This window comes from Peromyscus maniculatus, chromosome 7 (genome assembly GCF_049852395.1).
Source record: "Peromyscus maniculatus bairdii isolate BWxNUB_F1_BW_parent chromosome 7, HU_Pman_BW_mat_3.1, whole genome shotgun sequence".
Taxonomy (NCBI): Eukaryota; Metazoa; Chordata; class Mammalia; order Rodentia; family Cricetidae; genus Peromyscus; species Peromyscus maniculatus.
Window position 1 is genome coordinate 103249595 of NC_134858.1, and position 27670 is coordinate 103277264.

Consider the following 27670-nt stretch of genomic DNA (forward strand, 5'->3'; position numbering starts at 1 on the left):
GTAACCAAGCCATGTAAAAGAACATAGATTAAAAGATATGGGTTAATTTAAGTTATAAAAACCAGTTAGGAACAAACCTAAGCTAAGGCCAAGCTTTAATAATTAATAATAAGTCTCCATGTCATTTTTTGTGAGCTGGCAGCCCAAAGAAAAAAATCTCTCTACATATTGTCATTATAAAACCATACCATTTGAATACGAAGCTCTATGCGCTCATGGCGTCTGCAATGTCTTCTTTGAGAGTGAGCATAATTGTTTCCATGGTGACACTGACTGCTGCTCTGCCATTCATCTCCCACCATTAAACCCAGGGCCTCTCAAATGATGGGCAAACTCTCTCCCACCATTAAAGCCAGGGCCTCTCAAAAGCTGGGCAAACCCTCTACCACCATTAAAGCCAGGGCCTCTCAAATGATGGGCAAACCATCTACCACCATTAAAGCCAGGGCCTCTCAAATGCTAGGCAAACCCTCTACCACCATTAAAGCCAGGGCCTCTCAAATGCTAGGCAAACCCTCTACCACCATTAAAGCCAGGGCCTCTCAAATGCTAGGCAAACCCTCTACCACCATTAAAGCCAGGGCCTCTCAAATGATGGGCAAACTCTTTCCCACCATTAAACCCAGGGCCTCTCAAATGATGGGCAAACTCTCTCCCACCATTAAACCCAGGGCCTCTCAAATGATGGGCAAACTCTCTCCCACCATTAAAGCCAGGGCCTCCCAAATGATGGGCAAATCCTCTACCACCATTAAACCCAGGGCCTCTCAAATGATGGGCAAACCCTCTACCACAAAGGTGCATCCCCAGGCCCTACTCACACTTCTCAAATAGCAGAATTTACATGCCCATTTCCTGAATTGATATTCAATATATGGATTCTTGTAACTATGCAAGATATATTTGTATTATTGAGGAATAAATTGGAAAAGCAACCCCTGAAATAATAGGCCTGAAAGTGAAATTCTAGAAGGAGCTATGCAAACCTCTCTTTGTTCTCTGGGTAGAATCATAAGAAGAAATGTTATCAGTTCTCACTACAGACTCAACCAAGAGACTGTTAAGTCAGCATGAAGATAAGACACCAAAACCCTAAAGCCAAGATGATGGTCTTAAGTTACTCCACACCCTTTCATTTTCATTTTCTTAAATTTCTCTCTGAGGAAAAAAAAAACCTTTTGTTTTGCATTCACCAGGTTCTTTAATAAGCACTCTGTATATTATCTCTTGAGGATGTGGGTAAGGTAGGCAAGTCATTCACAGATTAAGACAACACTTATGCTTGTGTATCACAAAGAAAGAAATACAGCTTCCGTGAAGCCATCTGATTTTAACCCAGCAATGTGGGAGCCTTTGTTTCTTTTTCTAAACTTACCACCTAAGTAAAATCCAGTTCATTTCATAAAAGGTCACAAGCTCTTATTGCATATCTTAAGTTTTGTTTTCTCAACTTTGTCTTTGAGAAATGTTTAATGATGACTTTCTCACTAAAACAAACTTCAGTAAAAAGAGAATGGACTTGAACTTGAGCCAATGTTAACGTTGCCCTTCATTGATGCTACAGTCAGAAAGATGTCCTGTCACTAATGTCACCTCTTAAAGTTACACAAAAAGCCTTGATGTGCACTGCTTAGGTTTTGAAAATCTATAACCCAAACTGTCCCTTCACACCCCATCCCAATTAGCCAACATCAGATGGCTTTTGAAACACTGAGACCTTGAAGAAGTGAAGAAAACTCCTCTACAGTGTTCCAAACAACATCTTTGATTGCCAGGGACGAGTTTAAATCCCCAATCCACTTTTAAGGCTGTCAACAGAAGTGCTTACAACTACTTCAAAAGACCAAACAGAACGTTCTCAGAAGTCCACACAAGTAAAGTGGGAGTGTTCAAAGACTAGACAAAGGATCTCTTCAAGGCGAGAAGGGCACAGAGCATCCTTCTGCCCCACCTCTCCATTTTGAAGTGAAAAGTCTGCCCCTTATGAATTCATTGAGCTAATATCTCATAATGTTGTTCCTTCAACCCCATCACATCTTCAATAAATAAACATTTGCCTGGTACACTTCAAAGTTTAGCATGCAACAGAATCATTTAAGTTGCTTGCTTAAAATGTTCAATCTGACTCTGTATTGCTATACAATTGGATAAGATCAAGGAATATGTGTTTTATTTTTATTTTTGTGAATGTGGCTTGTGTGTGTTCATATGTATGTGGACACATGTTGGGGATATGTGCACACATGTATGTTTGTCCATGTGGAGTTCCAAGATTGACATCAGGAGTCTTTCTTTACTGCGTGTGTTTGCTCACTGAGGTAAGATCTCTGAGTTGAACCCGAAGCTCACAGAGTCTGGTGACTCTGGCATGGGTGCTGGGGACGCAAACTCAGGTTTCCACATGGGCACGGTTAGTGTTTACTCGACAATTCATCCCCCATCAGAGAACGTGCTTTTAACAGGCATCCCGGTGCCTCTGGAGCTGCTCCATGGCAACAGTTTGAGAAACAGTACTAGGCAGTACCATAAACGGGCCATAGACTTAAAACTTACCCCATTGTGGAAACATTCCACCCAGAAGCTTAAACAATGCCAAAGGCAAAAGATGCCTTTGGGAAAAGCAGGGTTGGATAGGAATTGTTTAATAATGATAAAAGCCAGTGACAGATTTAGGGAGCAAGGAGAGGAATACTCCGTCCCTGGCCTGTGGCCTTCTGGAAGCTCACTGCAATAGAGCACATCCATGCTGGGAAATATCAAGCCACACTGTGCTTTTCAAAGCACAATAAGACAAGTCCAGCTTTTAAACAGTTACTGAAAAGTGCTCTCCACTCTTATGACAGGTTATGATTGGTAACACAAATGACACTTCTAGGACTTAATCAGAAATTCTTTTTGTCTATAATGTTTGATTATTATAGTGCATCCTCCCTACTCAAACAGTAAAGTAGCAGAACTTGGTTTTTTTTTTTAAATCTTAATATGAAACAATACTCATATTCTATAATGCATTGGATTATTGCTTAAATAAACTATTTGAGAACATGTTAATTATTCTGATACTTTAACATTTATACTTAATAAAGTCATAGGCTAACTAAAGTCATCCCTCAAATGTTAAGTTTTGCTAAGTTTATGGATTATTGGATATGAATTAATTTCTTTTAACTGAAATTCACTACAGTTGTCAATCATTACATTACAGTGTTAAATGAAAATTGGTGGTAGTATTTAATTTTTGAGACAGAATCTTCATTCCTCTTTTCCTGGGTACAAATTTCTCAGATCACTTAAGAAAATCTAGAGACATTTTATTGTGAACCAACACTTCAAATAAGCTAGCAGAGGTACTTTTCAATTTTATGTTAAAGGGTCAAAGTATGTCATGCTCAAACAAGGTAAGAAGGAGACACAAAAAACAAATGATCTTCATGGTCTTGATGGGGCTCAGTGGCTCAGGCTGACCTCAAAATTGAGATTTTTCTGCCTCAGCTTCCCAAAGGATGGGATTACAAATTTGTGTCACCATGTCTGATAATATTTTAATTTTAATACTATAAAACCATTAATGGATTGACTCAGAAGTATAAAAATACAAGACACATTATTTAAAAATTGAATAAAGTCTAGACTCATATAACAGGCACAAGGTGAATTTAAAGAAGACTATTTCTGGATGGAGATGTCCAGGCATGTTCTGTGTAGATGAGACCAAGCTCCCTGAAGACAGCTATCTCAATCAGAGGCTCCAATGTGTGTGTGTGTGTGTGTGTGTGTGTGTGTGTGTGTGTGTGTGTGTGTGTGTACATCACAATGAGTAGTTGTCTGATGTGAGCTCACACCATAAAGAATAACTACCAATCAATAGCAAAATGATAAACATCTAGGAATGTCCTTCTACAAACCACAGATTGTGGAAGGTGATGGTACCATAAGAAACATTAAGACTATGAGCAGTAGCTTTTAGTCTAGTCTTCTGTTGAGAGGAAATAATGACGAACTAGTACATTAAAATATGTACAGTCAGGAGGATTTCTGGGCTTGCTAGTTTCTAATCTAAGAAAATACAAGCTCCAGGTATAGTAGACCATGCCTCAAAGTAATAGGCTAAAGAGTGCTAGAGGAAACCCAATACTTTCTTCTGACCTATGCATGTGCACACTCATGTGCACACACAAGTATGTGTATAAGTACTCACATAGATAGTATACACATACAAATGTATAAACACTCACATAGGTAAGTATAACACATAAATAAGTCTCTTAAATACTCACTTCTAATTAGAAAAGAAATGACAAGAATTTGGGGTGGGGGAGGAGCATCACAAATAGGACACTCAGGACCGGAAAGCACGTGGGGAGTGATGAAAGGAGGGTGGGGTGTGAAAGGGGCTGGGGGGGGTGGGGAGGGTAAGAGGGGAGAGAACCAATCAAAAGAAATTTTCTCTGAAATCACCAAGATGAAGCCTAATATTGTGAACGCTACGTTAATTTTTTTAGTAAAAAAATGACTCATTTCTAGGCCAGGCACAGGGGTACGTGACTTTACCATGACTGCAGTCCTAGAACTAGGGGAGCTAAGGCTGGAGGACTGCGAGTTCTAGACCAGCCTGGACTACATAGTGAAACTGGATCGCAAAGGGAATTTTATTCCCTCTCACAAAAGAAAAGAGGAATGTCAAAGAAAAAAAAAGACACAGAAGCACCCAAGAGCCAAAATTAGAACAATCTGAGCCACAAAACTGATAACACTCGCATTGGAATATACCCTATAGAATATAAAACATATCTACCAGTCCATCCTGACACAAAGAAATAATTGAATAAATACATGAACAGTGAGAGGGAACAGCTCTTCCATAGAAGAGAATCCCAGCCAAACAAAAGAAATACAAAACTGCAGCCAGGCAAACAGCAAATAAAAGTTGCTGGATGACTTCCACTAGAAGACGCTAGACTCAGAGAGAGAGAGGCCTGGAGAAGACACAGAGCACTGGCATAATAATCTCAATGTATCTTCCCGGGGATAGTTCTTAGCTAAAAGGGAAAACAGTGAGTTTACAGCAGAGAAACCCAGGAGACAGAATCTTAGCAAAGTGGTACCAATCGGTACCACCAGAGTAAACTAAGTCAGCTTCCTGCAGCCCCCATACCATGCACCAACCACACAGCATCTCTTCTGTGGCAGGACGTTTAGACCAGGGGACCTCAGCCAGCTCACAAGCAAACATCAGACTAGAACATTCTGAGGTCTCTCGGCAGCAACAAAAACACTTGTTAGCACTCATCCAAAGTGTCATGACAGTTATATATACATTTTAATAAAAACCGGGGCAGCAACGGGAAGCTGTCGTGGATATAGATGCCACCAAGGAAACACAGTTCAGTAATAATAATACCCAAGTTTCCACCACTGTACTGCAACGTCTTAGAGGCTAACACTAGGGGATGCACTGGGCTGCAAACATGCTGCCATCAAAGGTGAAGTATTTGGTTACTAAATAACAACTCCCATTTCACTGCCTCTGTGCTGTTTCCTTTAACTTCAGGGCCCCAACTCTACTTGCTGGAATCTTCCCCACACTTCATGTTTGAATATAATAAGCCAGCCCCGCCAGAGTTCCCACAGTCCCAAGCTACTCATAATAATCATTCTTGTGACACCATATATTTTAACCATTGATGGAAATGTCTCATTTAACACACCAGACAAATTCATTAAAGAAAGTAGCCATACGACCGGGTATTTGGCTCAGGAGTAGAGGGCTTTCTCAGGATGTCAAGGCCTTGGTCCCAGCTCCCAGCACTGGGAAAACAACCAGTTACCACATCACCTCTGTTACCCCAAACTATATCTGAGAACTACACCTGACACAGAGTTGGGGCTCAGAAATGACTCTTGGCAGGCTCAGAAAGAGCCAATAAATAATACAGAATACTAATTTATCTGTAAGCAGGAGAGCTGAATTACCAAGGTGATAGGGAGCTCATGTGGGTTAGGGACCATATTTCTTCTTTCTATGGAGATGTATGTGGTGAGCTGGACTGAAGCAGCTGCCCAGGGAACAAGGAGCAGGAGCTGGGTGATCTTGATGACACACAAGACCTGCTCATCAGCTACACCCACAGGCAGAGCCAGGCTCCCCTACTCTCTAGTCTGGGCCTCATCTGGCTCGCTAATCCTTAAATACTGACCATTTCTTCTTTATTACTGTATTTTCCACACTAACCATTCTCCTCTCCCCAACCCCAGTTCTAACCCTGGCTGTCCATTAAAATCACTCAAAGAGCTTTCAAAAACCCTGTTACCGAGCTGTAATACCCTGGCCAAAGAAGTGAGGTTTGCAGGGGTGGGACTCAGGCCCAGGCAGTTTTGAAAGTCTACAGCTGAAGGCTGGGATGACCACTGTGCCACTACACTGATGGAGCTGGTGAAGCTGTTCCCATCACCAAACAGGAAGCAGGGCAGTCCAACTGTTACCACTCTTTGCTGAGAGCATACGTTCTTCTACCACTGCCCCTCTCTCCTGGAGGTTTATGACCTCACCCCTCCTCCATCTACTACCTGAATGCCTAGGTTTCTGGGGACACCTTGTCCTCACTCACATGGAAGACCTTCAGGCAGTATGGCAAAGGTCTCTGGTGCAGTACGCCGTTACATGTACCCATGAAGGAGGACAAACGTGTCTGACATCTGTGTCAGGTGGATGTATCCAGTATTCTCTTTTATCATCAGTGTTTGATGGAAGTGAGGCGGAGCTCAGAGCAAATGGTAAAGAGTACGCTAAGAAACAAACATCCTTGAAAGTAGGAAGGGAAGTGGTGGACGAGAGGAAAGCGATCAAGTGCAGGGGAACTGACAGGAGAAGAGAGGTGGGGATGGATACAATCGCAGGACATTCGAAGTGTTCATGAGAATGCCACAAGGAAACCCATTACTTTGTATGATTGACAAAGCTAATAGAAATGTTTAAAAAAGAAATGTCTGAATGCTAACTTCTTTGTGGTTCAATACGTAGGCCTAAGATGTTAATTTAAAAAGGCACAAGGAAAACTCTCACGTGTTGGAGTCTGAGATGATGCATATGATTACATTGAGTTTCACACACACACACACACAAAAATGCTTCAGCAGTTAAGGACGTGGGATGTGGGTGGCTTCCAGCCAATGATTTTCCCACTTCTATTGCATTTTCACTGTACATGTGAGAGGAGAGCTTCCTTATGAAAGGAAGCCTGTGATTGTGAGAGAAGAAGGAGCAGTTCGGGGGCCCAGGAAGCTGGGTAGAACCTGAAGACGTGGAGCTAGGAAGAAAACGTGTCAGAAAACAAGTAATGACCTAAGATAAGATGCAGGAAGGAAAGGGAGGAGAGGGCACATAGCTCCATCTCCTCCTTGTGTGGAAGAGAACAGAAGACATCAGTGTGCTGTGGGATGTCTTTCTGTACACTGTGAGTATATGTTGCTCCCATTGGTTGATAAATAAAGCTGTTTGGCCAATGGCAAGGCAGAATAAGGTTAGGTGGTACATTCAAACTGAAGACGGAGATGAAGAACGGTGGAGTCAGGCAGACGCTGCGAGCCACCGCCAGGAGAAGCAAGACGTGAGAGAACAGGTAATAACAGAGTGATAGGAATGGGTTGAGTTAAGTTGTAAGAGCTAGTTAGTAGTGAGCCTGAGCCATAGGCCATGCAGTTTGTAATTAATATAAGCCTCTGTGTGTTTACTTGAGACCAAGGGCTGTGGAACAGTGTGGGACACAGGAAAACTTCCAGCTACACCAGTGGTCCACATGTTCTGCTGCTGCTTGGGTAGCTTTGGAACTTTCAGACAGCGCCTGGCTCTGCAGCTCAGGCTGGCCTCGGATTTGTGATCTTCCTGGTTTTGCTTCTTTCCTGCTGGTATTATAAGCACCACAATACCAATTGGAGGATGCTTTGTTTATGTATTTATTACGTGCATATGGAGTGTGTACATGTGTGTGTGTATGTGGGTGCACGTGTACGTGTGTCTGTGTGAATGCACATGTGAATGTGCCTGGTGTTTGTCCTCTATCACCACTTCCTCATGTTTTGAGACAGAGTCTGTCACCGATTGGCTGGCTAGACTGGGCAGCTCTGGGCATCCACCGGTCCCCACCCCCCCCAGTGCTAAGGTTATGGACACATGCCACCACATCCAGATTTTCCACGGGTTCTGGGCTCTACACTGTGATCCCCATCCTTGCACAGCAGGATCTTCACTGACGGAGTCATCTCCTCAGCTCTGGTTGTCTGCTTTTTCACACACATAATCTGAGGTGCCCAGTGGGTTCAGCAGCAGATACAGACATATCAGGGTTGCATGAATATATTACAGACTTGATGGGTCCCAAATTAAATTCTCCAAGAGGAAACATGGACATAGACAGATCAGCTACTGCAATGGGGATAATATTTTTTATAAGGCCAAGATTTAGTTACCTGCCATTTCCTATATCAATAATTTTACCTCAATTAAGAAAAAGACAACATCAGGCCTGAGCAAGTTAAGAGTGAATTTGCATCTGAAGATGAGAAATATCTCTGTTAACAAGAAGGGAGCAACATGCACACATCATTTCTCAGGAGCCTGGGAAGAGGCAGCCTGATGGCTCAGGATCCACAGACCCCTGGAAGCTCAGCAGCTGTGCAGTGCAGCTGGCAGCCATCACCATGGCAACATCCCCTCCTGGGAGAGCAGCTTGGTCCATAGAAACCGACCATCATTTAAAAATTAACGCAGATGATCCTGCATAGGATCCTGCACAACAAAAACCATTTTTATAGAAATGCCCTTTCTAAGGACATAATTGGAACAAATGAGCATATTTTGAACAAATTTGAATATAGATTGTGAATTAGATGGGTGGTTCTCAAACTTCAGCTTGTTTCAGACTCACCTGGGAAGCTTGTCAAAACACAGATGGCTGAGCCCCACCCCAACAAAGTCTGATTCAGTATGGCTGGGCTTTGGGCCAGGACTCTGTATTTCCACCAAGTTACCAAGTGGGGCTGATACTACAGATGTGCGGTCCCCTGAGGATTACAGTGGCTCACATACTCTCATTGTTTCAGTGCTAATTTCCTGAGTTTTTTTTTTCACTTTAACTATGAAAAGAAGGTCCTTGGCCTTAGAAAATACAGTAGCTGTTTGGGAAAAGGTTAGGTCTGGAACTTTGTGTTAGTTAGCTTTCTGTTGCCATGACAAAGCACGTGAGAAATAAACTCACAAGCAGAAAAGACTTGCTTTAACTCCAGGTTCCAGGCAGTAGTCGGTTGCCGCTATGGCTTTGGGGCCTGTGATGAGACAGATCATTACGGCAGGAAAGCACGTGACTGAGAGAAGCCGCTCATACCCGAGCAGCTGGGGAGGACACGTGTGAGGGAGGCTGGCATTCCGACACCACCTTCAAAGGAATGGTGCCAATGTCCTCACTTTCCTAAGACCCCACTTTCTGGAGTTTCCACCACTTCCCAATGAGTAGGCTAGCAGCTAAGCCTCTAGATCACATGGGCTTTAGGGAGATGTTCAAACAGTTCAAGATGCAAACCACAACACGTTTATTCTCAAGCAGTTCAGGGAAAAGCTAGATAGGGGAAATATACATGGAAAAAAGAAATAATGAAGCAAATGTGGGCTACGGAGAGCAATATAACTGGGAAGTCTGGGGAAGGGGGGTGTGGGAGTAGGCTTACAACCTGTCTGGAAGCTCAAAATTACAGTAAATTTTAAAAAATATCAAAATTAACATGGGAAAAGAAAGAGCATGTCATCTACACCTGTCACACATGGCAGCCACTAGCTGCACAGGCCACTGCATTTTAAGTTAATTAAAGTTAAACAATAGATTTTGTTTATACCGAATTTCTTTTTTTTTTCCTTTTATTTTATTTTACAATACCATTCAGTTCTACATATCAGCCACGGGTTCCCTTGTTCTCCCCCCTCCTGCCCCCTCCCCTTCCCCTAAATCCAAAGACAGAAAGCCAGCGTGACTAGAGGTGAGCGTGGCAGAAGGCACAGGCCACTCAGTTTCCCCCGCACCTTCCACTGAGCAATGCTGACCTCAATCGAAGGTGTTTCAAGATATGGAAAGCATCTTTAGAAAAATTTAGTGTGCCCCCAGGTGTGGTGGCCAATACCTGCAATCTCACTGGGAGATGTAGGCAGGGGGATCAGGAGTTCAAGGCCAGCTGTGGCTACATAGTGAATTTGAGAACAACCCGAATTACAGAGACAATACATCAACATTTTATAAACAAATGAGTGTGCCAAAATCAGCAGTGGGGAAAATAATCATCATGTGTAGTAATAGTCAATTGTTTTCCTGAAAGAAAAGTTTGTCAACTAAAGGAGCTAAGGAAGGAAAAGTATTAAATAGTAACAGGTAGAGCACAGCATGGCTACCCGGAAACACATTCTCCAGAGAGGCTCTTCAATGCTGCCGTCCTACGCTCCTCCTCATCTTACTGATTTTCTTAACAATCCATGAGGTAAAGAAGTTACATAGCTAAGTAACTGGTACTCCTCACCACCACCTGTGTGTGTGTGTGTGTGTGTGTGTGTGTGTGTGTGTGTGTGTGTGTGTCTGTCTGTCTGTCTGTCTGTCTGTCTATATTTCTGCCTCTCCCTCCCTCTCTCCTACAAGCAGAGAAGAAGCAAGCCAGGAGAGTGATTTTAAGGAAAAAGGCCAAGGTTTAGAATACTCCAAGTTCAGTCAGATGAACCTGACTCCTGGTTTCTTAGTGGCTGGTGCAGCAGTAGATATGGAAGCAGACCAGGTGGTCTGGGTACAGTCTCTACTCTTCCTTCTGCCTCTTTTCAAATATACAGCACCCTCAACTTCCCATCTGCTTGTCCAAATTCTTGGAGCCAAACAAGCTTGCCTTCTGTTCCACAAAGAGACTTCTTTCCTCCCAACATAATTTCCTTGGGGTTCCAGGGCTACCCAAGTAATGAGCTGACTAATTTCATTTTCTATGGTTTCAAATCCTCCTAAGAAGTATTTAAATAGCCTAGCTCAAAGACCATGTAGGCGTAATTTTAAGCATGACATCATCTATTATGCTCTGTCTGACCTCACCCATCCTATACCTAACCTCTGAGTTGTAAACATAAAGATCCACACCAACAGCTTCATATTGTCCATCTTCTCCTCACCCGTCTTTCTAAGTTTCATGCTGATTTCAGACTCAGAAAAGCACAAAGCTGTTACTTCAAGAGAACTGAGAATCACAGAGAAAACTGCAAATACTAAGCCATAATTCACAAGTCAATAAATAGGAAAGGTTTCTCTAGGGGAAATGAGACATATTCAAAATTTCAAATATCAAGCAATAGAACTGGAAATCAAAATGTGAGCTATGCCTCCATGTGAGTATGCAGGCTTTGGTTAAGAGTCTATATGTCCATCTAAGCATTCCTTACACTATGATAGGAGGTTTAGGCAACCGGTCTCCATATATGTAAAAGCACTCCTCTGCAGATATTCTTTCTTAAATATTCACTCTGACTGATTTGTCAAAGGGAGAAAAAAAAACGTTAAAAATGAGTTTGTCCATTGGGGTTTAGAATATGGGAATTTGGGGGCTGGCAGTTCAAGAAATCCTACTACAATTGGCATTCAATCTTGACACAGGTTTATTATTAACTATTAATGCTCAGCCTTAGTTTAGGCTTGTTTCTTTTAACTTAAATTAACCCATTTCTGTTAATCTACATGCTGCCCCAAGGCTCATTTACCTCATCTACAAACTGTCCATCCTGCTTTCCTGCTTCCTCCGTGTCTGGCCCCTGACTGGCTGACTCCCTTCTCTCCCTGCCTGGAACACCAACTATGCTGCTTCTGTCTAGCTATTGGCTGTTCAGCTTTTTATTAGGCCAATTAGACCAATCAGGTGCCTCAGGCAGGCAAGGTGAAACAGTAACACATCTTTACATATTTAAACAAATGCAACATAAACAAAAGCAACACATCTTTACATAGTTAAACAAATAATCTATTCCACAACATTCGTCAGTTACTTAGAGAAGATTATTCTTAGCTACAAGACATAAGACACTAGGCCTTTAGAGTTCAACTTGCTGTTTGATAGCAAAACTTTTGAGATATCTCTTTATATAAAATTATTACCATGCAACAGATTTTTACAAATATTTCTAAGAGAGAAGAGTCTCACCTCACAGTATTCTGTGATAATGCAAAAATTGTTCTGCTCCACGAAGCTTGCATGGAACTTGACAATGGCTGGATGATTTAGCTTGGAAAGGAGCTGGGCTTCCACATTGGCCTGAAAAGTTTCATTCGGATTTAATTCTCCAACAGAGATTTCCTTGAGTGCCTTTCTGCAGCCAAAACAAGAAAAAAGAAAAGTGAAAACAAAAAGAAAGAAAGACATTAAGAGTTGAGAAATACGTTTAACACATATGAGCAAGTAGTATAGAGTCCCCTCACTATGTCCAGATGATCGGCTGCTCAAGGGTCTAGTTCGGCCTGCTACGGTACTGATGCCCTGGGCCTGCTTCCTATCCTGGTCAGTACCATGGTGTCCCACAGCCTCTGACCTCCACACCTATTCCCTCTACAGACGGAAGGACAGACATGGAATCTTGAGCACCACTGCTGGGATGCTCCTCCTCCATCTCATTAGACATTTGGTTTCTTTCATGGTGGTCTGTTTCCATCTCTGTGTGTTCCATTTTGTTTGTAGCTGTTTATACTCATCACTACTTTTCTATTTCTGTCGATCTTATACATCTTCCTTCCCTCCCTCTCTGTGTCTTACTCTGCTGTGTGTGTAATCTCACTCTTGCTCACACTCACTCTTGCTCTCCCTCTCACTGCTCTAAAACAGTCCCAAACCTATCAATTGAATGTCAGTCGGAATGCTTGCTATTTATTTATTCTATCCTACCTGTCCTTGAAATGCCATGCTTCATTGCTAGCAGGATTTAGGAAGACAAAGTTTTAACTGAAAACATTGATAGAGATAGTAAGAATTTCGATCCTGGATAAATAGAAGATCTCACTAAATCTCCAAATCATTAATTTAAAAATTGTGATAGCACCACAAAGAGCAGACCAAAACACTACCTCTCCCCATCTAAGGAAAAAAAATAGTCTGATGAGCAAACCAATTATAGCACCACACTGTAAACTAGATTGCCTGGGGACAGCACTTTAGCACGCCAATTACACTGTGCAGACAGATGCTGCTGATTGCCAGGGAGCCTGGCTGCTCATTAAGGCAAGTTCTGTAGGACTCCAGCTAGAAAACACTTTGCAAAAACTGTTAAGAGTCACTACCTGAGCATATTAGAAGAAATGCTTAATTAAAGACTGTAACCGACTCATAAACTAGCCATCAGACCCCAGTCATGTCAAACAGGTGCTCATGTCCTTGCCATATGGAGTACCCAAAGCTGGTAGACTCTCTGGCATGCCCAGGAACTTCTGTCCTTCTGTTTCAAAGATGCTTACCCAAATCATTGGGTCTAATTCCAGGTCTGTTTCTGTCATTGTGCTCACTATTATGAATTTACTTATGATATAAACTGATGAAAGATGAATATCAGTTTAGCCTTGCTAGGAAAAAATAAAGCAAAGGCTTACCAAAAAAGTTTGACAATGACAAGTGGCAAAAATCATACTTTCACACATGTCATTGGCGTGCTAGTTCTTATTGGGGTAAGCTTGTAAAACTGTAGTCTGAACCCGGGTTTCTAAGTTATCCGTCTACCCTGAAAAGGATAAACCTGGATAACTAGATGCGTGTGTGTGTGTGCCTTATGAAAAAGGAGGAAGGGGGAAATCTAACCAAAGGAGTTTAGATTTTGATAATACATAATAAAGTTGGAGATGTGAAATGTTTTAAATTTCTTTCAATGGATGTTGTTCTAATTCATGTTGTTTCTTCTACCCATCCAAGCACCAGCCCCAATTACACTAAGGAGGCTCCTACCAGTGTTTAAGGAGTGCTATAAGCTGTTCATTCACTCGGACAAGTCTTTCCCTCCAGCTATATGACTGAGAAATAACAGCGATTGCCTCGGGCAATGCCAGACCTTGCTACTTCAGGCAGCCATGGGGCTCAGAAGCTTTGCAATTGCAGTCAGTGTGCTATTGTGTACATCTGAGTGACAATCTGCCGTTTAAATGTTTTCAGTAGCATTATAAATGAAGGGGACAGGGAGATACTTCAGTATCAGTCACACAAGCACGAAGACCTGACTTTGGATTCCTAAATATCAGGTATAATCTGAGCGTGGAGGACAAAGGGATCCGTGGGGCTCACTGGTCAGCCAGTCTAGCCAATCAGTGAATTCTAGGTTGAGTGAGAAACCCTATCTCAGAAAGGAAGGTAGAGAAGTGATTGAACAAGACATGTCCTTGCCAAACTCCAGTCTCCTTACACACCTGCGCGTGTGCGTGAGCACACACACACACACACACACACACACACACACACACACACACACATACACACACACGAAAATTCTAAATCAGAAACTCTGTCCTGCAAGTTGAAAGTGTAAATACAAAAAACTTGTAAAGTGCCCTCACCCTCTGGTGTTAGGGGATTAACATTTGAGTTTCCTGCTAGACCAATAAAAAAAGTCACATTGTTTTTCTCCAAAACCTCAGAAGGAAACCCTTAGACTCTGAGATGACCATCATTGAGAATACACTTTTCTTAAGTTGTAAGCATTTTAGCACATTCATCCTAAAGGTTCTTCATAGTCCATTCATTTTAAGCTTATCCCATCCCCAAGAAAACCAACAGGGAACTGTCAGTTCCCACAAAGAACACCTGGATGGCAGGTGTGGGCTCTCTTCAAGAGATATGCAGGCTTTGACTTCCTCTTCCCTTTCCCAGAAGTTTTTCAGCGTATTGTAATTTTAAAATTAATTTAAACATTTGGTTCTCTTCCCTAACAGGTGCACTCACATTGTTTTCATTAGATGCTAAAGAGTCTATCTTCCTTGATAATGAAGCAGATTCTACAGAAATGCATGGTAGGTAACTAACAGTGTATAAAAAAAAAACACCCTATTTTATTAAGACTTTTTCAGGGAGTGGGGATAGGCCTGTTTTTAGAAGTGGTGCCTCAGGCTGTTAATATGCCCCCAAAGAAACAAAAATGACATATGAAGACACATTTTCTTCTCTAGCTTCTGAAGGGTATACAGCAGCAGGCAGTTTAATGACATCTTCATAGTGCTTTCAGTAATTTACCCCGCCCCAGCTGGCACGCAGCTCTAAAAGTCACAGTGGTTAAGCATGATGATATAAAAGCCTTGCACAGACTTGCAGTGTTCTCTTGATGCAGAGGAACATGTGCTATGAAAAGCCTGAACATGCTTATTTTCCAGGCAAGCATTAGCTGCTACACAATAGAGCATGGGATTTTCCGTGGGATTTTACCCAGGCCCTGCCTGGCCACTCAACAACTCAGCAGAAGACTGTATTTGCCCATAGCTCAGCACAAGAAGCCAGGGCTGTTAGGACAGGCGGTATACACCATACCATCGCTAAGGCACACAGACACATTCTGCCTCCCTTGCCTAAAATTATGTCACTGGACCAACAGAGGAATCTCGTGGCGTATCAGTGTGAGAACCATGCCCACTGAAAAGAGCATGGAAGCTGGGCAAGTCAAGGGCGGTGTGTGGTGGTAATCTAATTGTACTGAATTATTATTTTGATTGTATGTTAATAAATAAAGTTGTCTGGGAGTCAGAGCTATTAGAGCCATAGCAAGAGTGTGGCGGTGGTGGCACACGCCTTTAATCCCATAGATATCTGTGTGTTCAGGGTCAGAGCTATTAGAGCCATAGCAAGAGTGTGGCGGTGGTGGCACACGCCTTTAATCCCATAAGATCTCTGTGTGTTCAGGGATACAGTCAGCATTGGAGACATATGCCTTTAAGACCTAGGGGGCTGTACATTCAGACAGTGACGAGGCAGTCATGTGTTTGGGTTTACAACCAATGAGAAGGCAGAACAACATACTATAAAAAAACGAACCGACAGGAAGTAGGTCTCTTTTCGCGAAGCTGGGACAGCAGGAGGAAGGGTGAGATTTTAGCTCTGAGCTCTGACTTCTCGGCTCTCTCTTTTACATTGTTTCTGTGTTTCTTATTTAATAAGACGGTTGGTTACATCTACATCTGGCGCCCAACGTGACAAGAATCCATTAAAAACTGCTTGGCTTGGCGGCAGGTCTGCTTTCCCGCAAGGGTGGCAGGCGGCCCGCGGCGGCGGCAGCGGCACGCAGCGGCCGGCGGCGATTGGCTTCTTAGTCCGAGCAGCGGCTTCTTAGCCTGGGTCTAGTTCTGCTTGACCTCAGGCTGGACTATCGGTGAGCTGCTTGCTTAAATCCTGCTTGCTTAAAGCCGGTGGTACAAACAACTCAGACCTGCCCTGCCGAACAGGACCCTGCCTGTAAAACCAACGCAAGTGGTCAGAGCTTAAGGAAGTCAGACCCAAGCCTTGACTCGGCACAAGAGGGAACACGTGGCTGCATTTAAACTTTAGCCAGCTACGCTTTCTTGTTCTCTCTCTCTCTCTCTCTCTCTCTCTCTCTCTCTCTCTCTCTCTTTCTCTTTGGATTTGCACCTGGGACACTAGGTGGCTGCTTTGAAAATCCCCTCGAATTTCTACTGTTCTACGCAGATTTGGTAAGTCATAATATATCAGATATTTTAAAGGAAACTATCTAAAAGAGAATTTTTTTCCACATTAAAAAACAAATGGGTTTTATGTGTGCATTGGAAGAAAATTGGTTTTTGTTCGAAATTTTAGGCAGTCTGGCAATGGAACAACTATATAATATTAGTATTGGTGGAATTATGCACCTTATCACTATAATAATCCACATTTTAATATTTAAAAAGATAGTCAATTTAAGTGCCATGATAACAGCTTTAGAAGAACTTGTTAAACCTGTAAAAATTCAGACAGAAGAAATTAACAGTGAAGTTGTTTCAAGTCGGGATCATAAGGTTGCAGAAAGAAAGCCTGTTTTCACACAGTCACCCTTAATTTATCCTGTAACCGTACAGCAGATGCCTGATCAAATGGCTACACAAAATACTTGGGCTCCAATTGAAATGTTGGATTTAAAAAGGTTTAAGGAGGCAATAGTATCTTATGGCATGCATTCCCCATATGTAAAGCAAATGTTAAACACTTGGTCAACATATAATAGGATAGTACCACAGGACTGGCGGGACCTTGCACAAGGTGTTCTGGAACCCAGCCAGAGACTTCAATTTCTGACTTGGTTTAAGGAGGAGGCTAAAAACATAGAAAAACAATGGAGGGATAAAGGAATACAAGTTTGCCAGGATCAGCTTATGGGCGAAGGCCAATATGCTTCAGCACAAACACAATGTTTATATGATGTCCAAACCCTAATTTTATGTCGAACGGCAGCCTTGAATGCATGGGACAGAGTTGAGGAACCAGGAAAAAAATCTGAGTCATTTACAAAGGTGATGCAAGGCCCAAAAGAGTCTTTTACAGATTTTTTACAAAGACTGGCTTCAGCAGTAAAGAGAATGGTCTCGGATTCAGAAGCTAGTAAGGCAATAATTGAATCTTTGGCCTTTGAGAATGCAAATGCAGCATGCAAAAGAATAATCAGGCCATTAAGGGCAAGATCTGCACCTATGGAAGATTGGATTAGAGAAACAATTAATGTTGAAGCTGATGAGCATGATGATACATGGGTAGGAGAAGTAATTTCAAAAGGTTTGAGGAGTGTTAGATGTTTTGGATGTGGAAAGCAAGGACATTTGAAAAGGGACTGTAGACAGGTCATTCCCAGAAACAATGTTTCTTCAAGGAACAATGGCAACAGAATGCCCCTTCCTTCTGGAGTATGCAGAAGGTGTGGTAAGGGAAAACACTGGACCAACGAATGTAGATCAACAAAGGACAGACAGGGTAATCCTTTGCCTCAGTCTTCGGGAAACTCCCAGAGGGGCCTCAGGCAGGCCCCCAGTGCAAATCCAGTTCAAACCTTTCCTGCAGCCATACAGGAAATGCCTGCTCTGGAGAGCGATTAAATAACCAAATGCCTATTGGAATAAATCATGCTGGTCAGGATGATGAAACAGAGAGAATAGAAAATTCAGGAGAAAACATAAAGAAAATTTTTTGGCAAACTTCTATTAATGAACAAAGACCAAAATTAACAATAAAAATAAATGGTGTTTTGTTGTCTGGTCTGGTAGACACAGGTGCGGACGTTACCATAATTGCACCAGAATTTTGGCATCCAACTTGGCCTCTTCAGGAGGTAAACGTTCAACTGTTAGGAATTGGGACATTATCTCAGGTGAAACAGAGTGCAAGATGGCTCGAATGTATAGGTCCAGAAGGACAGAGAGGAAAATTAAAACCATATGTGGCTAACATAACTATGAACCTGTGGGGTCGAGACTTGTTGCAACAATGGAATACTCAGATTAACATCCCTCCAATCTCAGAAACAAATCATAAACTAGTACATGTTACTGAGAGAAATATTAGAAGATATTGTTCTAATGAGTGGTCACCAGCCATCCATATTATACAAGAACAGGGCACAATAACTGATGATCTTCCAAAGACACCAACAGCTCTACCTTTAAAATGGTTAACAGACAAGCCTGTATGGGTCCAGCAATGGCCTTTAACAACAGAGAAACTCCAGGCTTTAGAAGAGCTGGTAGAAGAACAGTTAAATGCTCAGCATATTGAAGAATCAACCAGCCCTTGGAATTCTCCTGTATTTGTTATTAAAAAGAAATCTGGTAAATGGAGAATGGTAACAGACCTTAGAGCAATTAACAAAGTAATTCAGCCAATGGGCTCTCTACAATCTGGGATGCCTTTGCCTACTCTGTTACCAAAAGGATGGCCTCTCATAGTTATTGATTTAAAAGACTGTTTCTTTTCAATACCCTTACAAGAAAAAGACAGAGAAAGATTTGCTTTTACAGTGCCTACTTATAATAATTCTCAACCGGTTAAAAGATTTCAATGGAGGGTCCTCCCACAGGGAATGTTGAATAGCCCAACTCTGTGCCAATATTTTGTACAGCAACCATTGGAAGTGATACGTAAAAAATTTCCTAAATCTATAATTTATCATTATGTGGATGATATTTTACTAGCTGACTCAAATGCAGATACTTTAGAAATAATATTTGAAGAAGTAAAGAAAATTTTGCCTTGCTGGGGATTACAAATTGCTCCTGAAAAGATACAAAGAGGAGATTCTATTAATTATTTAGGATATAAAATAGAGCTACAAAAAATTAGACCCCAAAAGGTGCAAATTCGGAGAGATAGACTACAGACTCTTAATGACTTTCAAAGATTATTTGGAGATATTTCTCATCTACGAACTATTGTTGGGGTAAAAAATGATGAACTGACTAATTTGTTCAAAACCTTAGAAGGTGACAAGGACTTAAATAGTCCAAGAGAATTATCACCTGAAGCTGAGAAAGAATTAGCCTTGGTAGAAAAGAAAGTGCATGAAGGACACGTGAATCGTATTGATCCAAAGCTGGATTGCATTTTGGTTATTTTACCTTCTAGGCGTTCTCCTACTGGAATATTAATGCAGAGGGAAGATATTATATTGGAATGGATATTTTTACCAAATAAACCAAATAAAAAATTAAAAACTTATGTGGAAAAAATCTCTGACTTGATTTACAAAGGAAAACTGAGACTTCGTCAATTAGCAGGCATAGACCCAGCAGAAATTGTCGTACCATTAACTAAGGAGGACATTGAAAAATTATGGACAGAAAGTGAACCTTGGCAAAGAGCTTGCAGTAATATTTTGGGAGAAATTAACAGCAAATATCCCAAAAGCAATAGAATTGATCTTATAAAGAGAGCTGATTGGATCTTGCCTCGAATTGTACAGCAAAAACCCATATCTGGAGTTCGTACATTTTATACAGATGCCAACAAACAAGGAAAGGCAGGTTACAAATCAGAAAATTTAAGTAAAGTGGTTCAAAGTCTGTATAATTCAGTTCAAAAATCAGAATTGTATGCTATTCTGTTGGTATTAATGGATTTTTCAGAACCTCTCAACATAGTAACTGACTCTCAGTATGCTGAAAGAGTGGTGTTACATATTGAGACTGCAGAATTTATCCCTGATGCTTCAGAATTAACTTCACTATTTATTCAATTACAAGATACAATCAGGAAAAGGAATCATCCTTTATATATAACTCACATTCGATCCCATACTGGTCTGCCAGGCCCTCTAGCACAAGGCAATGATGAGATTGATAAATTATTGATAGGAAATGTGCTGGAGGCCTCAGAATTTCATAAAAAACATCACGTCAATAGTAAAGGTTTAAAAAAGGATTTTTCCATAACCTGGCAACAAGCCAAAGAAATAGTAAAGAAATGTCCTACTTGTTCCTTCTACAATCAAACGCCATTACCAGCAGGATGTAACCCAAAGGGTACTCAGAGAAATGAAATCTGGCAGATGGACGTGTTTCACTTTGCAGAATTTGGAAAATTGAAATATGTACACCACACTATCGATACTTATTCAGGATTTCAATGGGCAACTGCTTTGAGTTCTGAAAAAGCTGATTCTGTAATCACTCATTTGCTAGAAGTTATGGCCATCATGGGTATACCTGCACAAATCAAAACTGACAATGCTCCATCATATGTCTCTGTTAAAATGAAACAGTTTTTTGCTTATTACAATATAAAGCATATTACAGGCATACCACATAATCCTACAGGTCAAGCAGTTATAGAAAGATCAAACAGAACTCTAAAGGATATGCTAAATAAACAGAAATGGGTAACAAAAACCCCCAGAAATAGACTGCATAATGCTCTTCTAACTTTGAATTTTCTGAATGCCAATGAGAAAGGAACAACAGCTGCAGAGAGACATTGGATAATAGAAAAAACTACAGAATTAAATCAGCCTATATACTTTAAGGATGTGCTGACCTCAGAATGGAAACCAGGGTATGTATTACATTGGGGACAAGGTTTTGCTTTTGTTTCTACAGGAGAAGATAAGCTGTGGGTACCGTCAAAATTGATAAAGGTTCGATTTGAACAAGAGAGACCTCTTAATTGAGGAGGTGATAGTTCATTAACCAGCATGAACATCACATTTAAACTAACTTGTATCAATAACACATGCCTTTTCATTTAATCAGATAATAACTTGTCAAAAGGAAACATCCCCAAAATTAGTCTTGGGGAAAGGTTTTTGTTTTTGTCTTTTAGGAGAATGAAGGTTAAGGAATCTGAAGAACACTGGACAAATGAGACAACTGAAGAAAAGTGACAAATCATCTATCCCAAGAAACAGAGTGAAACGGTGTATGGGTATATATTATCTAAAAAATTTTATGTCTTCCTAAATGTTTGTTTCTGCTTTTCTCTAAAGATTTAACACTATTGGTTTTCTAATAGTCCCAGTTCAATTAAAATTTAAAGCTGACTTTGGAGTTGGAGAATGGCTCTCTCCTTCTTTAAACTCAAGCATGTTGTTAAAAGGAAAATGCAAACTCCCTGTATCATGCCAGAATAAGAGCCATCTTCTGCTATGGTACAGGACAAAAGCAAAATTAATTAAGGGACTATTCTATTACTAATCTCAACTCTTTGATTCTATTCTGAGTCTTTAAACTTTTCTCAAAGTATAAATTTTATATCAAAATTTACAAGATTAATATATATATACATTTTAAACTTTGTTAAGATATGTATGGTCACATAGAGTACTAACTAATTCTAGAAAAAAGGCTAGCTGCATATATATGTTTTTGTGTTCGAGTCTCTTATCAGTTTTCTGCAGGAAATCATGGCCAGGCCTAACATCAACTGAAGTCTCCAGAAAGAAGATGGGGCCCCACAACAACAACAATTCCACTTGGACAATAATAATATCATTAAGCTGACAAACATCATCCATAGATCAGCTTTGAACTACAAGGTGCTCAGAGCAATTTTGAGATGACTAGCTGAGATGATCCAGTCTCAAAGACTACTTGAATAAGGACTTGAGATAAACCCTGAACTTTGGCATTATACACAGACTGGATAATGAAGGATATAGTTACCTCTCCTAGAATTTGACAATTAACCTAAAATTTTTCTTTCAGGATAAAGAAAACTTCGCCCATACCCAGCAGGAAGCAATTTTAAGAATACAACGCCCACATTCCCAAAGAGGTGGTGTGGGGCGGGTGGTTTTTTGGTCTTTTTAATGGGTTTTGGGTCTGGGATAATTTTCAGTGTTTAGGGGGGTTGGTTACAAGTTATTGTCAAGGGTTAGGAAAAAGGCTAAGCAAAGGAGATTAGATTTAAGGTTCTTGTTTAAAAAAAAAAAGAAAAAGAAAAAGAAAGAAAGAAAAGAAAAAGACAATTACTAATTTTAAATACTTTACATTGGATTGGATTGTTTTATATTGCATACAAATTTGAAATTGATATTGTTAGAAAATGCTATATGTATATTTCTAATTGTATTTATACCATTCATTTAACAATGTAATGCAAATTTCTGATCCTTGAATGTTATTATTATCAACTATTAGGATATAAAGAAATGAAAGCTAGTAGTTAGACATTATCATAGAACTTGTAGTCATATTAGATATGTTTTAAAAATTGAGCAGAGATGTTTTAGACAGGTCATCTTCAAACCCTTCAGAGATCTACAGAATATGGCATTTACAATGTTTTAATAACTTAGAAAATTTTTCTTTTTTGAGACATGTCGGCTCCTGGCAGTACCAATCTACTTTAGAGAAAATATGGGCATTGAAGAAACTGCATATGGAGTCAACTTTCATTCTGGCAAAAGTTAGCCACTGGACAACAAAGTATCCTCGAATCAACAGGACAAAATGGACAGACAGATCACGAAACAAGGGACTACTGATTCTTGCCAAAACAAGTGTGGTTATGGCTTTATCAAAAGGCATCTTCTGAGGCCAGGACAATATGGCCCCATCCCTGAAGTGGCCTTCGCATCCGGAAAAGGTACAGTGCCCTTTTCTTCGAAGGCAGCTTAACAGGCAGAGAGCCGATGGATTCTGTTGTACAATGGAACAGCAGCTGAAAGCTCATGCCTCTCAAAAGTAGACTGGCATTTAATAGAGGGATGTGGAGAAGAAGGGGATGCTGAGATGAAGCCATATATACACAGCCAAGAAGAATGGACAGCTGAATTAAAAAACTGTCAACAATTTCCAGAATTTAAAATCCTGAATCATGACAGGACACTAGTGGAATTCAGGTGTTTCTGGTACGTGGACTGCTCTCACCCAATGTGAGGTTGAACTGTTGACCTTGTGTACATCCTACTTCACAAATGAGTCTGTCAGATACACTAAGCCTATAGGCTGAAGATGATGCCCCAACACTGCGGAGAAACCTCAGGTGACTGCCCAGGCAGCTGGCTGTTTCTGTCAACTCACAAAAATTTTTTGGAAGTTGCTTGCATGCACTTCCTGTTTTTATTTTTGTTAGCTAATATTATTTCCTTCTTGGGTCTCTGAGGGAGTTGAAGATTAGTTAGTTATGGTTGAAGATTAGTTAGTTATAGTTGAAAATTAATTAGGATAGAAAGTGCATTAGATACATCTTGGATTTACCAAAATAGGATAGATAATGGAATTATTTTCTCTGATTTGTCAAATACCTGTTTAGGTATTTATTACTTGTATATATTGTATATAGTTATTGTACTTTTGTATATAGTTTTTCTTTTGTTAGTTATAACCTTTTGCTTTTTTTCTTTTTATTAAAATAGAAAAGGGGAAATGTGGTGGTAATCTAATTGTACTGAATTATTATTTTGATTGTATGTTAATAAATAAAGTTGTCTGGGAGTCAGAGCTATTAGAGCCATAGCAAGAGTGTGGCGGTGGTGGCACACGCCTTTAATCCCATAGATATCTGTGTGTTCAGGGTCAGAGCTATTAGAGCCATAGCAAGAGTGTGGCGGTGGTGGCACACGCCTTTAATCCCATAAGATCTCTGTGTGTTCAGGGATACAGTCAGCATTGGAGACATATGCCTTTAAGACCTAGGGGGCTGTACATTCAGACAGTGACGAGGCAGTCATGTGTTTGGGTTTACAACCAATGAGAAGGCAGAACAACATACTATAAAAAAACGAACTGACAGGAAGTAGGTCTCTTTTCGCGAAGCTGGGACAGCAGGAGGAAGGGTGAGATTTTAGCTCTGAGCTCTGACTTCTCAGCTCTCTCTTTTACATTGTTTCTGTGTTTCTTATTTAATAAGACGGTTGGTTACATCTACAGCGGTGTCTCGCTTGCTCGGTGGCTCTCAGCCTGTCATCCCTTCCTAAATAACACGACAGACACTTATTCTCTCAAAGCCTTGACTGTTTGGAGGAAACTTTATGAGAGCAGAAAGGGAAGCCACCCCTGAAGACCAGGCCCCTTTTTTCAGATCCCCTCTTCTCTTGCCTGGGTGCCATGATGCTATCTAGAGTCTGTAGTAAACTGACAAACTTTATAAAGAGATTTTTGAAATTTGGGGTAACTGTCACCAATTGGTTTCCCTTGAAATCAGTCCACTATTTCCATAAATGAGACAGATAGATGACATATGTGAGAGATTAACCTGCGTTATTTCCTCCAAATGTCTGTGTGTTCTTTCACGCCCTCCATGTTCAGCCAGAAACAGACAAAAATCACAGGAAATAGGTTTTAAGCTTAACTAAACAAGAAGTTTGGAGGGCTTTTGTTTTGTTTTGTTTTGTTTTTAATTCAGGGTTTAGCAAAGAAGAGTTTTGAGATGGCACTTCCCCATCAATCTAACAAGGCACAGGTATTTTATATGCCCTTCTTTAATAGAAGGACCTCCTGTCGCAGTTTGCAATGAGCCATCACCGTGGCACACACCTGTCATTTCAGCAGCCCTGCTTCTTCAGACACCTTTCTTACGTTGAGAAAGATCCCTGGGCTGTGAACCCAGCCTTCTCCAGACGACAAACACAGACAGGAATCCCCCGCCCCCGCCACACACACATTTCACAGCCTCTCCTAAGTTTGGCCACTGATGTTCTGTTAAATCGGTTGTGCCCACCTGAGATCTCAACGTGGGACTGAGCCCCATGAAGAACTAGTGGGGTGGGGCTTTTCTCTTGCTGAAGCAGGCGTTGGGCCACACCAATGCAGTGCTGTGACCTCTACCCTGGCCTCTGCCCTGATCCCCATGCTTCGACAACTGCTGTGAGCTATCTATTGTCCTTCACATCTACACTAGGAAGGCTGTCAGCTCTGACTTCCACCCAGGAGCCCTGACAGATGCAGCTAAGTACCACCGCAGACCTGGCAGGTGTGACCGCAAGTCGCTGCTAGCCTGGGGTGGTGAGAATTGAACTGCCAGAGGCTAAACTCACTTGACTTAATTTCCTTTCTTCTTAAAACTTAGACTCTGTGCTTTTTCCAATCATGGTCTCAATATCTCTCATTCATACAATTCCTCCTCTCTCTCCTGGAGCTCCACCTGGGGCTTGGCCATGGATCTCTGCATCCGCTTCCAGCTGGGGAACCTATCCTTGGTGCATGGCTGGCTTTTTGGAGCCTGGGGTCTATGCTGGGACACTTTGCTCAGTCTTGGTATAGGGAGGAGTGGATTGGACCTGCCTCGGCTGAGTCTACCAGGCTGGACTGACTCCCCAGGGGAGACCTTGCCTTGGAGGAGGTGGGAATGGGGGGTGGATTGGGGGAGAGGGCTGGGGGGTGAGAGGAGGGAGGACGGTGGAATCTGTGGCTGATATGTGAAATTAAGTTAATTATAAAATAATGGCAGAGATGGATCACTTTTAGCTAGTACATTGATTTAAAAAAATTAGAAAAACCAAAATCTAAAGATACTTAAAGCTAGAGGGGAAATTCCAGAGTAGGGAGAATAGTATACAAAAGAATTCTGTTGCTGATGCTTTTCTTTAACAAGTCAAAAAAAAAAAGTATCTTTAATGCCCATGGCTAGAAAAAAGACAAAATTACTCACTGGGTTATCATCACATGGTATAAGCATGAGCTAACATTTGCTTTTTAACAATTAAATCTTGATCCCAGCTCATTTGGGACTGGGATTCTAAGTCATCTGTATATTTCTCTGCACCTCTGGTCAGTCACAAACATGCAGCAGGGTCCTTGGCCATGGCAGGGCCTTTAGTGACATTAAAACAGGGACAGCAGACAGAAGCTGAGGAGCAGGCTGCTGACACCAGACTTCAAGGTCTGTACAAGGTCCCAGACAGCCACTACCAAAGACCTAACGGTAGGAAATGCCACACTTCTGCTACCTTGCTGTCTACAGATTGCCTTCTGTGTGGCGCTTACCACACTGTGGGCTGGGGACACAAATGTAGAAAAGGTAAAGCTGCTGCCTTCTGAGCCCACAGTAAGCAAGTCTAGAACCCTTGTCAACCTCACAATAAACCTACAGGAGAACTGGGAATGAGGCTGAGAGCCCCAACCTTTCACTGGGGAGAAAAGAAAAACAAAAATCTTTGGGCTCCAATGCCAGGACCCTGACTTTTGTACACACAAAGTTCTAAATAACTGACTGAAACATTTTTCCCCTGAGGTGAATCCCACAAAGTAAAAAGGCGAATTTATGATTATTCGATATTTTCCCCAAATAAATCAATACCCAGTAGAAGTGTGACTCTATTTTCAGTCTTTGAACAAGGTATAAAAGTCAAAAAGCATATAGCTTTTAAAACAAAACTATTTAATACATTATATGAAAATGCTGTGGAAACATGCTTTTTGCTGAGAGGAGATATTACATTATTTCTTTTTAAAATATTTTTAATTCTTTAATAATTCCATAAATTGCATTTTGATCATATTCATGCCTTCCTTGGCCCTGCTCAGATACAGTATCATCCCATACCCACCCATGCTTTGCCCTTATGTTTTAAAGCCCACAAGTCCAATCTGTGCTGCCCATATACTCCTGGGTGTGTGGTCAACCTCCTGGGAAACACACCCTTAGAAAAAACTGACTCTCCCATTCCTGGTAGCTGTCAGTTACCCATGCTCCTCATCTAAAGGTAAGACTTTGCACTCACCTCTCTCCTCCAGGCCAAGATTTTGTCTGGCTTGAGCTTACATAGACAATGTGCACACTGCCTCAACTGCTGTGAGTTAATACATGCAGCTGCCCCATTGTGCCGAGAAAACACTATTTTGCTCTAGTCATCCACCAACTCTGGCTTCTACAGTCTTCCTACCCTCTTCTCTGTGATCTGAGTTTGGGGCAGAGGGAGTATGGTAAAGATGTACCAGGCAAGGCTGAGAACTCTGTAGTGACCAAACCACTTTCTAAGAGACATGTCAAATCATAAGGTTCACAAACCACTCATTTCTCCCTACCCATGAACCCCCAACTTTTACCCAAAGAGCCTTGAAACTCAAGCATGTTTTAAGAATAAGAGAAAGGCAAAGTACAACTAAGCTCTACTCTGCTCTAGAAAACTCTTCACACTCTTTCTCCAAAAAGCATATCCTGAGATAAGAATCTGTGTATAAGTAGTCAATGCAGAAAAGCAATAGGAAAACAAGAAGGTGAGCTATAGAAGAGGAGG

The 27670-nt window shown here is 41.2% G+C and overlaps 1 protein-coding gene across 3 annotated transcripts in view; it reads right to left on the minus strand.

Annotated features, from left to right (window-relative positions):
- The window catches only part of Nek11 (NIMA related kinase 11), a 237712-nt gene that overhangs the window by 173306 nt on the left and 36736 nt on the right, over positions 1 to 27670 (minus strand). For all 3 annotated transcript variants that reach the window (XM_076576970.1, XM_016002174.3, XM_076576971.1), the window contains exon 3: positions 12205 to 12370. In XM_076576970.1, coding sequence (XP_076433085.1) covers positions 12205 to 12370 — 166 coding nt within the window. The remainder of the gene's footprint in view (positions 1 to 12204; positions 12371 to 27670) is intronic.